Raw genomic sequence first — 12,741 nt, 5'->3', positions numbered from 1 at the left:
ATAACTTTTATAAAGTTATTTCCCTAATTATATAATTAATTTTATTTTTAGTAGTTATTGCTTTTTTGATAGCATGTAATGGAGATTTTGTCAGGAAAATTTTTCTATGGCATCGTTATAAAGACATATCAAATATTTTCATAGACCAAGACTCATCCTCCATAACTCATTCGTCAGTTCAAAGCATTTTCAGTTTCGTAATTCACTGCGCTTGAAATTGCTTTGTTCTCGGAGGTCAATTAGTGAATAAAATAATTGAGAAAATGTATGATAAACAACAAAAACGTAATTTATTTTTACGATGTGGTGCAAATTGAACATGATATGGAAGACATACCGTTAAAAAAAGGAAGAAAAAAAGAATAGGCAATGTTATTTAAATGCAACGATAATGGGACAGTTTAAATCTTACATTTTGATTATAATGTCACTGAATCAATTATAAATTAATTAAATACATCAATCTGTTCAATCCTATCAATAAACATGAATAACTGTTTTAAGTAATTTATCATAATTTACTTTAATACTGGAAATACAAACGCAGCAATCACTTCCATATTTTAAGAACAAGTTCAAAAATTCAGATCTTCTAATAAAAAATTAAGATGTTTTATTTTAAGTGTTTTCACTTCAGCGTATAAACATTAATATATTCTTAAATTCAAATTTGAAAATATTAACCTGAATACCCCTTCATAATAAATATGAATAGTCTGCCCTGTTCCTTCATCACTAATAATCCTTCACTTTCTCACATATATTTATTCTTTCATATTTATACTAACACTAATATTTTAATTAATATCAACACGTATTTATAGCATAATATGCATTTGAGTTCATTTACATGACTCATTCTATTACTCATTTCGTATAGAATGAAATCTAAAATATATTTAAATATTATTAAGTTTTCAAAATCGTACATATTGTATTTATTTTCATTATCTTATATTTCTCTAAAATTCTTTTCGAAAAGTTATCATCACATTTCCATATGATAAATTATTCAAGGATAATATCGAAAGCAGCCATTATCTATGCGAGAAACAAAAACATTATTATTCATTGTTCTCTCTTACTCCCTCTCTCTCTCTCTCTCTCTCTCTCTCTCTATTGTTCTGGAAACCGCAATTTGACAAAATAAGGATTATGCAAAGAAGTGCTTAAAAAAAGCTGCATTATGACGTAATATCGATAATCCTGTAAAATAGACATATCGGAAGCTTTCAATTTCTGCATGTTTTTCTTTTCATTTTTCTTTTCTTTTAATTCTTTCATTATTCCTGTTCGAAGGCGCACTAAATAGTGGAAAACAAAAATTTCGTTGATCAAAATTAACATAGCACGAGATGAGACTGTTGCGATGGCCTGTTATTTTTCTTATATATATTGAAATCATCATTTCATAATCGCTTCAATCGAAAGAGATAATTCATTTATTTACACAAATACGCAAATTAATTTGTGTAAAAAGATTGATCGCGCAGAACATGATTACGCGTTCGAAGATCGCAGGAAACAACGCAGCCATGATGTAATAGGAATCATGCTTCCGCTCCGAGTAAGGTTTTCTTCTTTTTTCACTTGCTGTTTCTTAGATGTACCTAGATAATTGGCTACGCGTAGTCGCGAACACGAGCTTTTCCTGTGGCTTTTCGTTCCAACCATTATCTTGCGGTACGATCCTTTGACTCGCGGTTAATTATAGAGTCGAAGCTCACAACCAGACAGTGCAATTAAGAAGACTCGCTAAAAGAAAATTTCAATCGAACCTCTCAAACGTTTCTCGTCATTTCTCTTTCGTGACTTCCTCTTTTTCTCTTTCTTGGACGATGTATTTTAAGGCGAATAAAAATCTATTTCATTCGCTTTAAATATAAAAAAACTTTCAATGAGAATATATATCTTATTTATCATTAATATATGTGTTATTGTATTATACTTCCGAAAGAAAAATTATAATGTTTGAAGAAATATATTAGAACGATATAGATGATATTTCTTTCAAAATCAAATCTTCCTACGACTTTAAACTTTATTGTGTATAAAGTATCAATTACACACAATTGATTTATTGATGATCTATTTATATCTATGGTTGTTCATAATGAAATTTCTGCATACTTTTCACCTTTCTTTTTCTTGAACTTGAAAATTTATTGAGTCGAAGTCTGTCTAATCTTTATAACTCATACCATTGTAATAATTCCGTGTATACTTTCTCGTAAGAAAGCCCGGTATACTTTGTGTAAAAAAGTTTTTCACAATTTGCCGGCCTCCTTTGGCTCGTTAAGCGTTACGCCATATTCAAGGCCTCGGAAACATTATCTTCTGGTTAGAAGTAATGTCAGCACACGTGCGCACACTTTCCTTAATTATATTTTTTCGCAAAAATTTTATCAGCAATATTATATTAACACCGAGCGTGGTCTCTAGCCAAAACATTACATTCATTTAATCGCGAACAAATTAATAAAATGGAAAAAACAATAGTGACGGGAGTACTCATGGATGGTCATCAACGGCAAACGAGTTAGCACATCGTCTTTGTTAATTTAGCCGTACTAATCTTTCTTTGACTTTAACTTTTAAGTACGTCAATTTGTCGACGAACAAATATGATTGCCTTTCTTCGATGCTTATTGTTACATTTTCTTTTACTTAAGTCCTTTCATAATTCCCAGTTTCACGATTTAAAATATCTCATTTAACGTATAACAAAAAGTTAAGTGAATAGACATCAATATCGATTCTTCAACGCTTACTTTATTAAACAAATATCTTTTACCAATTTTTTTTATATCTATGAAGATTTTAAATGTTTGTTTTAGTGTATTTACTGTCTATTTAAACTTAATGGCCTATATTTATATCGATATGATATTAATTCCAAAATTAATTATTTGCTAAAAAGTAATATTTCATTACTGATTTTACATTTGTTCTCGATATCTGATATGACCTATTTTCACGTTATTAATTTATTATCTCACTTTAGATATGAACGGCCGAGTAAGTATAATCAATAAATCTCTAATTATTGCGACGATTATTCCTTCAGAAGTTATTACAATTATTACAATTCTAGCATACATTCACGTTCCATGATATATATTATATTATCCAATAAAAATAAAAATAGGAACGAGTTAATCTTTTATTTAAACAATACTAATACATAATTATAAGATTCTGTATTAAACCGATAAATAATTTAAAATTCATTGATTAACAGAAGCATTGCCAAAATAAATATTTTTATAAGGATATTTTTCAAAAGATTAGTGATAAACAGAATTTGAATAAATGAACCATTACGAGATTATTAATTAGTAGAATTAAACCAGCAAAATCAGTCGTTATTTTATGATGGTGTTTGGTTGTGTTTGTTATGGAATGGTTGAATCGAGTAAGAAACTTTAAAATTAGCAGATGCATCGATGTGTAAGAGGGAAGAAGGATCAATTAAATTCCTTGGACCGAAAGTCGATGAGTTGAATCTGTCTGAAGATGATGATCAAATGCTCCGATGATATTTTTGAATTCGAATCGATTTGAATAGTCGAGTGCACGCTCGCTCGTTTTCTTTCACCATCTCTCTCTCTCTCTCTCTCTCCCTCTCTCTCTCTCCCTCTTTCTCTCCCTCTCTCTCTCTCTCTCTCTCTCTCTCTCTCTCTCTCTCTCTCTTTCTTTCTCTTCCTCTCTCGTAATCTTGCTGAGTCGTCAGTATCTTCCAATAGTTGAGACTGCATAACTTGGTTGCTCGCTTACTTCTGGAGAATAATAAATCGAATAAGAGAAGGCCGAGAGTTTAAGTGCAAACGAACCTAAGTGCTTTCGAGGAGCGACGGAAGGAAAGGCCTATTAACGGAAAATCTTCGAATTCTCACAATCAGTGAAACAGTTGGAATAATACAGCAAACTCTATAGAGTATCTGCAATCACGAATTTTTCTTTACCACCCGTTCATTTTATCAACAAAAAATGTATAAAAATAAGAAAAAGAATTTGTTGTCAGCGGATAGAGCAGTGACCATAACTTTTTAATTATAAAATGACAATACAATCAAAAAATTACGACTTTTTGAATATAAAACTTTTTCAACGCAAAAAGAGAAGATTAACTTGCTTTCGCTCGAGAATAGATACGTAGTTATACTGGTTTCGAAAGTAACTACCTTCGGATGAAAGGAAACTAGGAACCGAAAACAAATACACAAATTATTATTTCTATTATAACTTGAAAAGAAATCGCTGAAATCTATAGATAACGTTAGTAACTAAATTACGAAGGAAGTAAATGTACTTATTATATTATAATATTTATTATATTTTTCATGAGTATAATATAGAAAAAATATATTCGAGATATTTTATATTATATTTCATAACTTATATTAAAATATATTCAGTCATGTAACTATCATCAAGGGAGAAGGAAAGGATTAAAGAGATTTTTGTCATCTCTAATAAGCTGATTTCTTTCTATACGATAATTTTGAAAAAGAGAAAAGATATATAGATAAATATAAGCAGCCATGTCGCTGCAAGATTGTATTTATTTGCTCAACGATCTCAGAAAGAAGTGTCTGTAGATCATTCGTGACGATCGTCGTTCACCTCTTTCATTTTATTTATTCATCTAATATCACTCTTCATCTATTACATTTCTGAGGTACATTTCTTATGTATTTTATATATCTCATTCATGTTGTTACTTTATATATGCCGTTACCTACTAGACTTAATTCTTTTCATGAACATTTTAAATATAGTTAACAAAATTCAACATAATGCTATCAACTTAGATGCACGATTAGAGAGTGATTATTATCGACGATAACGAACTTGTTTCGTACGATCGGACCATGCTTTGAATGGTGCGACTATATTTAATGCTTATGTGAGTCAACAGGAAGAGCCGAACGCATATTATGGAATTTCACAATTAAAATTCAAACCGCGACGATAGTTCTCGGGGAAAACCATAAACCGAGAGAAAAGCCACAACCGTTGGCCATTATATCCGAGAGCAATAACAAAGTCCTTGCTTGGTATCCGACCCCCAATCTCCAACAACCCGATATAACTGGCAAATATTATGTATAAACTCATCCACTATCATCCTCTCTCCTCTATCCTTTAGCTTCCAGCCTTTCTTCTTGATCCTGATAACCAAGAGCAAAGGAATTACGAATTGTATCACTTATCCTCGCATTCGTATGCTTCTCATTGCTCGATACTTGCTATCAAACTTTACAACAAACCGACGTTTGTTATCGAGGTGAATGATGCAGCATGCCGATTTTGTCTTCGTTCATATTTTAATATAATTGCAAAAGTGATAGGTACCTAAATTGTTCGTGAGCTTCGTTGATATGATATATTAGTTTTAATAATAGAGGTTGGCGATTGATTAATGATGACAGATGTGTTGAGTAATAAATGATGGAATATATAGTTTGATCGCTCAATATGAAACATTTACTAATTATTACGATTAAAATGGTTATGACGATATATACATACATACATACATACATATATATATATATATATATATATATATATATATATATAATGTTCCTATAAATAATTTACATCTAATTAACGTATAAAGAGGATGTCGCACAATAACGATTATAGCATAGTTTAAATAATCTTAACGAAAGAAATAGTAAATAGAAAAATATAACTTTCATATCTCTAATTTCACGATATTAATTATTTGATGTTTTTAATCACACTCTTTTTGTTTCGGTATAATTTTAAGTACGATCTTTTGCAAGAACCTAGCTGTTCGCATTTATCTAAATAAACAGTGTAAGTAGCCTCGTCTAACTTTTTTCCACACGTAAAAAGTCCCTCGTAAAAGTCCTGCATGTTGAGAAGTTAATACCCTTTTCTAAGGGCGATGGTAATAGAGGATCACCGTTTGCGACCACTAGGAAAGTTAAAAGCGTTCGTGATTATATGCATTTCACAGTGGCACCTGGTATACCTACATATATATATATGTGTGTGTGTGTGCGTGCGTGCGTGCGTGCGTGCGTGCGTGCGTGTGTGTGTGTGTGTGTGTGTGTGTGTGTGTGTGTGTGTGTGTGTGTGTAGGTATATCAATACATTTCTTATTGTGATCCTAGTGTCCAGCTGCATATTTTTCGACGACATCGGTAAAAGCTGACGGTCATGGATTTTTCAGCGGTATCTTCGTAAATACGTCAATTTAAAATTCATACTAGTCATGGGCGAGCAAGGATGAATACTTTTCAATATCTATCTTTACCAGTACCACGATGATCCTTCAACGTATTCGTCTGACTCGTTTTTCCAATCCTCTGCTTAAAATCCATCTTCGAAAGTAGGAAAGAAAGTTGGAGTGAGAGAGTAAAAGACTTTGAAGCTGCAAAGTCGAGAGTCCCTACTGAGAAATTAATGGTTTTACTTGACTACTTTTTTCTCTCCTTTCTCTCTCTCTCTCTCTCTCTCTCTCCCTCTCTCTCTCTCTCTCTCTCTCTCTCTCTCTCTCTCTCTCTCTCTCTCTCTCTCTTTGTTTATCTCTCTTTCTTTCTTTTTCGGATGCCAATTAAAGTAATTTATAAATTATTAAGATTCATGGGAATATCTATCAAATATGACCATATGTCAAAGAAATTAATATAGACTAAATCTACAAGAAATAAAAATTTTGTTAAATATTCACAGAAATGCTGTTTTAATTTGTCTTACTGCTTAATTGAATTTCTTTAATAGTGCAGTTAAGATTATTTTATCTTATTGCACGCAATAGAGCAAGCAGTGCAAAAACAATGAATACACTAATTGAAAATATCTGAACAGAAATACTAACTGTAATATAATAAAAGACTCTGATATATTTTTCACGTAAGTTTTTGAAAATGAGTACTCTTGACAATAGACGATCGTAGAAAATGAGATGAAAAAAAGATTGATATATAGAATTGCAAAATGTAACATGAATAAAAATGGAGAAACATGAATGAGTGAAATAAAAAATCAATAGTCCCACAATTCAGCACGTTCAAATTTGATTATGAAATGTAAATGAAAATAATCGTAACGATACGTGTTTGAATAGATTGAGATTGTTTATATTTGAAGAAAACAAAAAAATAATACCATTAAAAAATATGATGCAAATTACCATCGTCTAATCGTAATATATGTATTATAATACAAAACTCAAAGGATGTAACAAAAAAGAAGATTTTCTTTAATTATTCTATCAAACAAATTTCAAGTTTAAATCGTTTGTATTATAATAAGCAAAATTTTACTTCCTTTGTATTGTTTATCGCTAATAGAACTTTTAATTAATATTATTGTTTCTCCTTATAGAGGAAAAATTATTTCTCCTGTTTATACGATTCCTTTAATGGAAAATCCAGCTTTAGAGTCAGTAACTCTGAAACAGGAGCCAAACATATAAACGTAAAGCTAACGCTGTACCATATTTCCGTGAAATTTTTTATAAACCTTTGCCTTTTGAAACATAGAAATAAGCGAAGCGGCACGTACTACCGTAATTCTCAGAGGCTCAATTATCTCTCTACTCGTTTCTTTTTCTTTTCGATAGCTACGTATGTACGTACATAGGTACCCGTTGGTCGTATTTGAATAATAATCCCCAGATCGACCAACTTGCGAGCTTCTTCGTCGTGGCTGGGTTGATTAAAGCAAACGACCGAGTCACTGAACCAACCCTGGGCACGTTTATACGTGCATACACGTCTTATCCTTTACGTGCGATCTCTCAGCATAAAGGATAAAATGAAGGTCGCAAGAAACTGAAGTGAGAGGGTATATATATATATATACACATGCATACATATATAGATATATATAGGGATACTTGTATAGAAGCTACCGCTGACCTTTAATAAGTATCAAAACATCTATCTTCTCTTAAGTATTTGCGTCTAACGTTGACCTCCTGTTCTACTGACAACATATTTTTTCCGTCTTTTTTCATTACAAAAGTGTCGACATTTATTAATTTAATATTTTTCTTTCTCAAAAGTCGTACAAGCTTAACGAAATGAAAAAAATTCGTCACTTCTCCCAATACAGAATGAAAATCTTTTTCCTTTATGGTCTCCTTCTCTCAAGTTCTCTTCTGAAGTCGTCGACGATTTAATTCAATTTGTTAAATGAAAAAGTAAGGAGAAAAGAAGATATATGTATTCTATACCTGATTAATTATCAGTAAGAATAGAAAGAGAAAAAGAAAGAAAAAAGGATAGACAGTTTTGAAAAGTTCTCTGAAATGGAAGCTTCTTCAACTATATGATGAGTGGACATTCTTAAGGTTGTTTAGCCTATTGACCTCGTTTAAGCATTTATGTTAAAAGAGAAAGACAGATAAACTCGAAAAGGAATCCCTATATCCGCAGATTTCAGAATTTTTTCTCGCTGTCGACGACTACGATGATGGGTTGTAGAGAAAGCGGCTGCGTTCGCTTGATTAATTAGCAAAATTATAGGAGCAGAATAAAACCGAATACTCGTCTTCTGAGAATCATTCGACGTTTTTGCTTTTTAGCCTTCATTCGTAATTACCGTCTGACGAATCAACTAAAATGTTTAAGGCGAAGAGAGCACTTCATTCTCGGTGGCTCCAATTAGACAGGAAAACTCGTGCTGAAAAATGTTAACTCATCTACAACCACAACCCCTTCCTCTTCTTCTCTTTCTCTCTTTCTTCTTTTTCCACTCATTCAACGCATAACCCGTTTGTATCTTTTGCCCTTTTACGTTCTAGACTGTCATACGTCAACTTGAATAAAAAATTATTTATGTCGATATCAAATTGATCAAACGTCTCTAATGATTGTATTTGAACTCTTCATTAGTTTTCATGCGTGTTTCAGTTTTTACAGTAAAAAAATTCCATATATTTTAAGTGGTTATATCGGTGCTTATATCACTGTGTATGTACATATATGTAACATTATTATATGTACCTATCTACACGATATTTATAACGTTAGTCGCAGTTTATTTTGTAAATGCCAGATACCGCATAAAGCTATCGCCGCATTAACGTTCGTTTTATTGCGATAAATATATTTCGAAACGAGATATACAGCGACCTAATTATTCTAATCATAACGAGCCTCCCACAAATCATAGCCGGATAGAAATACGTAACGCTCGCACGGACTACGCTTGACAATTAGCAACGATATAAGTTAATTAACGGATCGCAAGTTGGGCGACTCGATGTCCAGCGGATACTCATATTTCAGGATAATCATCAATTTTTCCCTCATTCTATGAAAGCCCTGTGTGAGGAATAAAAGCGAAATTTGTGCGACGAATTTGCCGAGTTTTAAACAAAAGTAAAAAATGGAGAAACGAAATACATAGAAATCTGTTCTGTTTTCCTCTCCTTTTCTCCCTTAGATATAACCAATTAAAACTTTATATCGTAAGTACTCGGTAATAACATAGGTATCAGGATCCTTTAATTAACGAATGAAGGGAAGAAATCTCACATAGTGAAAACGTGATATTTTCAAAGTTCGTTGAAGAAACAGCGAACTGAAAATATGAGCGATACGGTCCTCGTGCTTAATAAAATTTCTATGATGGAGAAAACATCATAAAGATTCTATTACGCCACTTATAATTACATTAATTTAAAAGTTTAAATTACCTTGTATCCTGCCAGATCCTGTACGACACACGACAGAATCGCTTCCCTACCGACGGGGGCAGTCACGTTGGCAATTGGTTCCTTAAAGTTTGGGTCTAAAATAAGAAAAAATAATTTATCGATTACTTTCCAATATTTTCCACTGTAGCAAAAATACGATCAAACAAATGTACAATATTTTATTATTCTTTGATTGTATATTACGTTTTAACAAATTAAGATGATAATAATATGAATGTACAGTTGGCGGAAAAGACAGATAAAAGAAAACAGAGATAAAAGGTAATATGAAGTTAATAAAAGATAATATATAATCATAATAACCGAAAAAAGTAAAAAAAATATCTCTATAAAAAACGTAATATGTTACCAGCTTGTGCGAATTAATTTACTGTCAGTCAGCCAGTTAGTAAAAGCTGGAAACTGAGTACTGTTTGATGAAGTATTCACATTAGAGGAAATATGAGGACGTTGTTGGCGAACTGAAGAAGGCGATATAAAATATCTATATATATATTTAAAACTCAACTCTCTGAACGAAAGAAGTTTTTGATAATTATGGTGTATAGAAATCGGACAAAATGTGATGAAATGAAAGATTGGGACATATTTGTGAAGATTATTTAAATATAACAAAAAAGAAGTAAGTGATAATATAAAATTATATTTAGAATATAAAGGGGAACTTAACACTACATTATATGTAACATATTCATTTATTTTTCACTAATATGATATATAGTGTAATGAAAAAGAGAAGCTACAAAAATAACAACATGGTATTGAAATGATTTACAATCTTCATATATATTATGTTATATTATATTTTATACTATATATTATGTGAATAAGTGTTTTATGTGTACTCTTTCTATCTTTCTCTTTCAATATCAATGTGAAAATAAATAACGCATAAATATATTTCTCTTTACACAGATATGTATATAGATACGTATATAGAAACATAAATATGTCATAATAAAATATCGAATTGAATTAGAACGAAGATTTTAGAAGGTAAGCATCCTTCGAAGCGAAAAGAGTTAAAACTCGATGTACCGTGTCGAAGCTTCTAACTCGTCGTCCTGCAAAGGTCAACGTATGTCTTTGGAGGTCGAAAGTATCAGACACATGGGTTGGCTATACGGTGATTGTTTGCAGAGGACATAAAATAGTGGGGTGCCGTTGAGGGTAGAGCGGAACGAAATCGAGAGAATGAGAAGGGAAAAAGAGAGAAAGAGGAATAAACATGGTGGAAGAGAGTGCAAGAGGTGGAACGTGTCACGGATGGATTCGTAATGGAAGAAAAAGAGAGAGAAAAAAAGGCCAAATCCAGTATGGTACAATGAGAAGCAATAATAGGACCTTCTGTAATATTTCACTTTTAATAGTCAAGATTTGATTTCACGCAGATGTATTTCATGTCTTTACGACATCGTATACTTTCCTACAAATATATTACATATGTTTGTTTAATTATCAAATTATGATAAAAGTATGCCTGATAATTTTGATATAAAAGTAATTTCATAAATTATGTGGCGTTATTTAACCATTAGAATATCAAGGATCTTTGATAAAATCTCTTCGAAAAGTGATAAACGACACGATAGTGCTTGTTTCAATTTATGTTGAAAAATTCCAAAGCGACACGATAATGCTTGTTTTTATACATATCGATAGACTCGAGCGCACTATCAATTGCGCAATACGATCCGATACTCTGGCACTTTTCGATAGTGAACAGCGCGATTGTAGTAATCACTAACTAGTATGTAGTAATCAAACGATTAATTATGATTTCTGATTTAACTTACAGTAATAGTAGTCTCTGAATATATTATACATTCGTTTCCAGTTCAAAACTAATTGCTATATCAAAACTATATCAAGATATAGGGAAAAAGATTCTAACAAAAGTAAAAATAGTCTTACTAGGCTTTACTATCGCTGCTTCTCACTCTATATATAGAGATTTATCTATCCATCATTGATGCAGCTAAATCTCGCAGGAAATTCGAATATATTAAGACTCCTTCGGTCCGACTGATTTGATGGATTGACTCTTTCTCATTCTATCTCTTTTTTCATGACGCGCTCACCGAACCAGTCACGCAAAAGAGTGTGTTCATCCTCTGTCAAAAGTGTCGAACGTCCACGAGTGACGTATCGGTGCTACTACCAAACTAAAATCGATGCGTCCGATAAAGAGTTTTGGTTTTAAATGTATCGCGTGTGGAGAATTGAACTCACACGAACTATTCGATACAACTAACGATCCGTTAAATTTGGAATATATCACATAACTCTTCAGAAAATATAGTTTCTCTGATTTTTTCAAAAATTTATGGAAATGAAATTCAAGCTAAGATATTTTGTGCTATTTGGTAATTTATAAAACATGAGTAACATTACAACATTACGATTATTTATCAAGAAAAGTTACGACATAAATTGTCGAGTAAAGTTATTCGGTCGATATATAAATTTATGTATCTGAAATACTGCAATAGAAACCAAAATTTTACTCTCAAGATAGATACGGACATTTTTAAATTAACAAAACAAACTATCTCGCATATTAAATTGTTTCACCTAATTAATCATGTTATAGCTTCATTGACATTACTTTATATGCTCTCAGATATTTCGAAAGATGTATATTAAGTTTTACCGATAAAAATATTCATCTTGAATCGTTTAAAAACTATTATTAATCGATTTTTAAATAATTAGTAGAAGGTGCGTTTCGAAGTAAAATGTTTAAGCATGTTGATAAATGAACAAATCTCGACGAACGAATAATCCTCGAAATGGTTGAATTAAATCAGATTTAAAAAGAAATACATAAAATCACACTTTGTCCCTTATTATTTATGTATTCAAGAAACGATGGGCGGAGGTGAATAAATTACCCGGAGTCGCATTAGAAAAAGAAACAAAACGAAAGAAGGGACAGTTAAATTTTTAACAAAACCTGAGCAAATAAGAAAATTTTCGAGACTTCTAGCCCATATGATTAATTAGTTATAATTAATTTGAATTGAAAGAAAACT

The 12,741-nt window shown here is 31.5% G+C and overlaps 1 protein-coding gene across 2 annotated transcripts in view; it reads right to left on the bottom strand.

Annotated features, from left to right (window-relative positions):
- Positions 1 to 12,741, bottom strand: part of LOC127063425 (neurotrimin-like) — a 148,550-nt gene that overhangs the window by 49,377 nt on the left and 86,432 nt on the right. For both annotated transcript variants that reach the window (XM_050993219.1, XM_050993220.1), the window contains exon 2: positions 9,686 to 9,780. In XM_050993219.1, coding sequence (XP_050849176.1) covers positions 9,686 to 9,780 — 95 coding nt within the window. The remainder of the gene's footprint in view (positions 1 to 9,685; positions 9,781 to 12,741) is intronic.

Source organism: Vespula vulgaris, chromosome 4 (genome assembly GCF_905475345.1).
Source record: "Vespula vulgaris chromosome 4, iyVesVulg1.1, whole genome shotgun sequence".
NCBI lineage: Eukaryota > Metazoa > Arthropoda > Insecta > Hymenoptera > Vespidae > Vespula > Vespula vulgaris.
The sequence above is the reverse complement of the archived record's forward strand: the minus strand, read 5'-3'. Positions and strand labels throughout refer to the sequence as shown.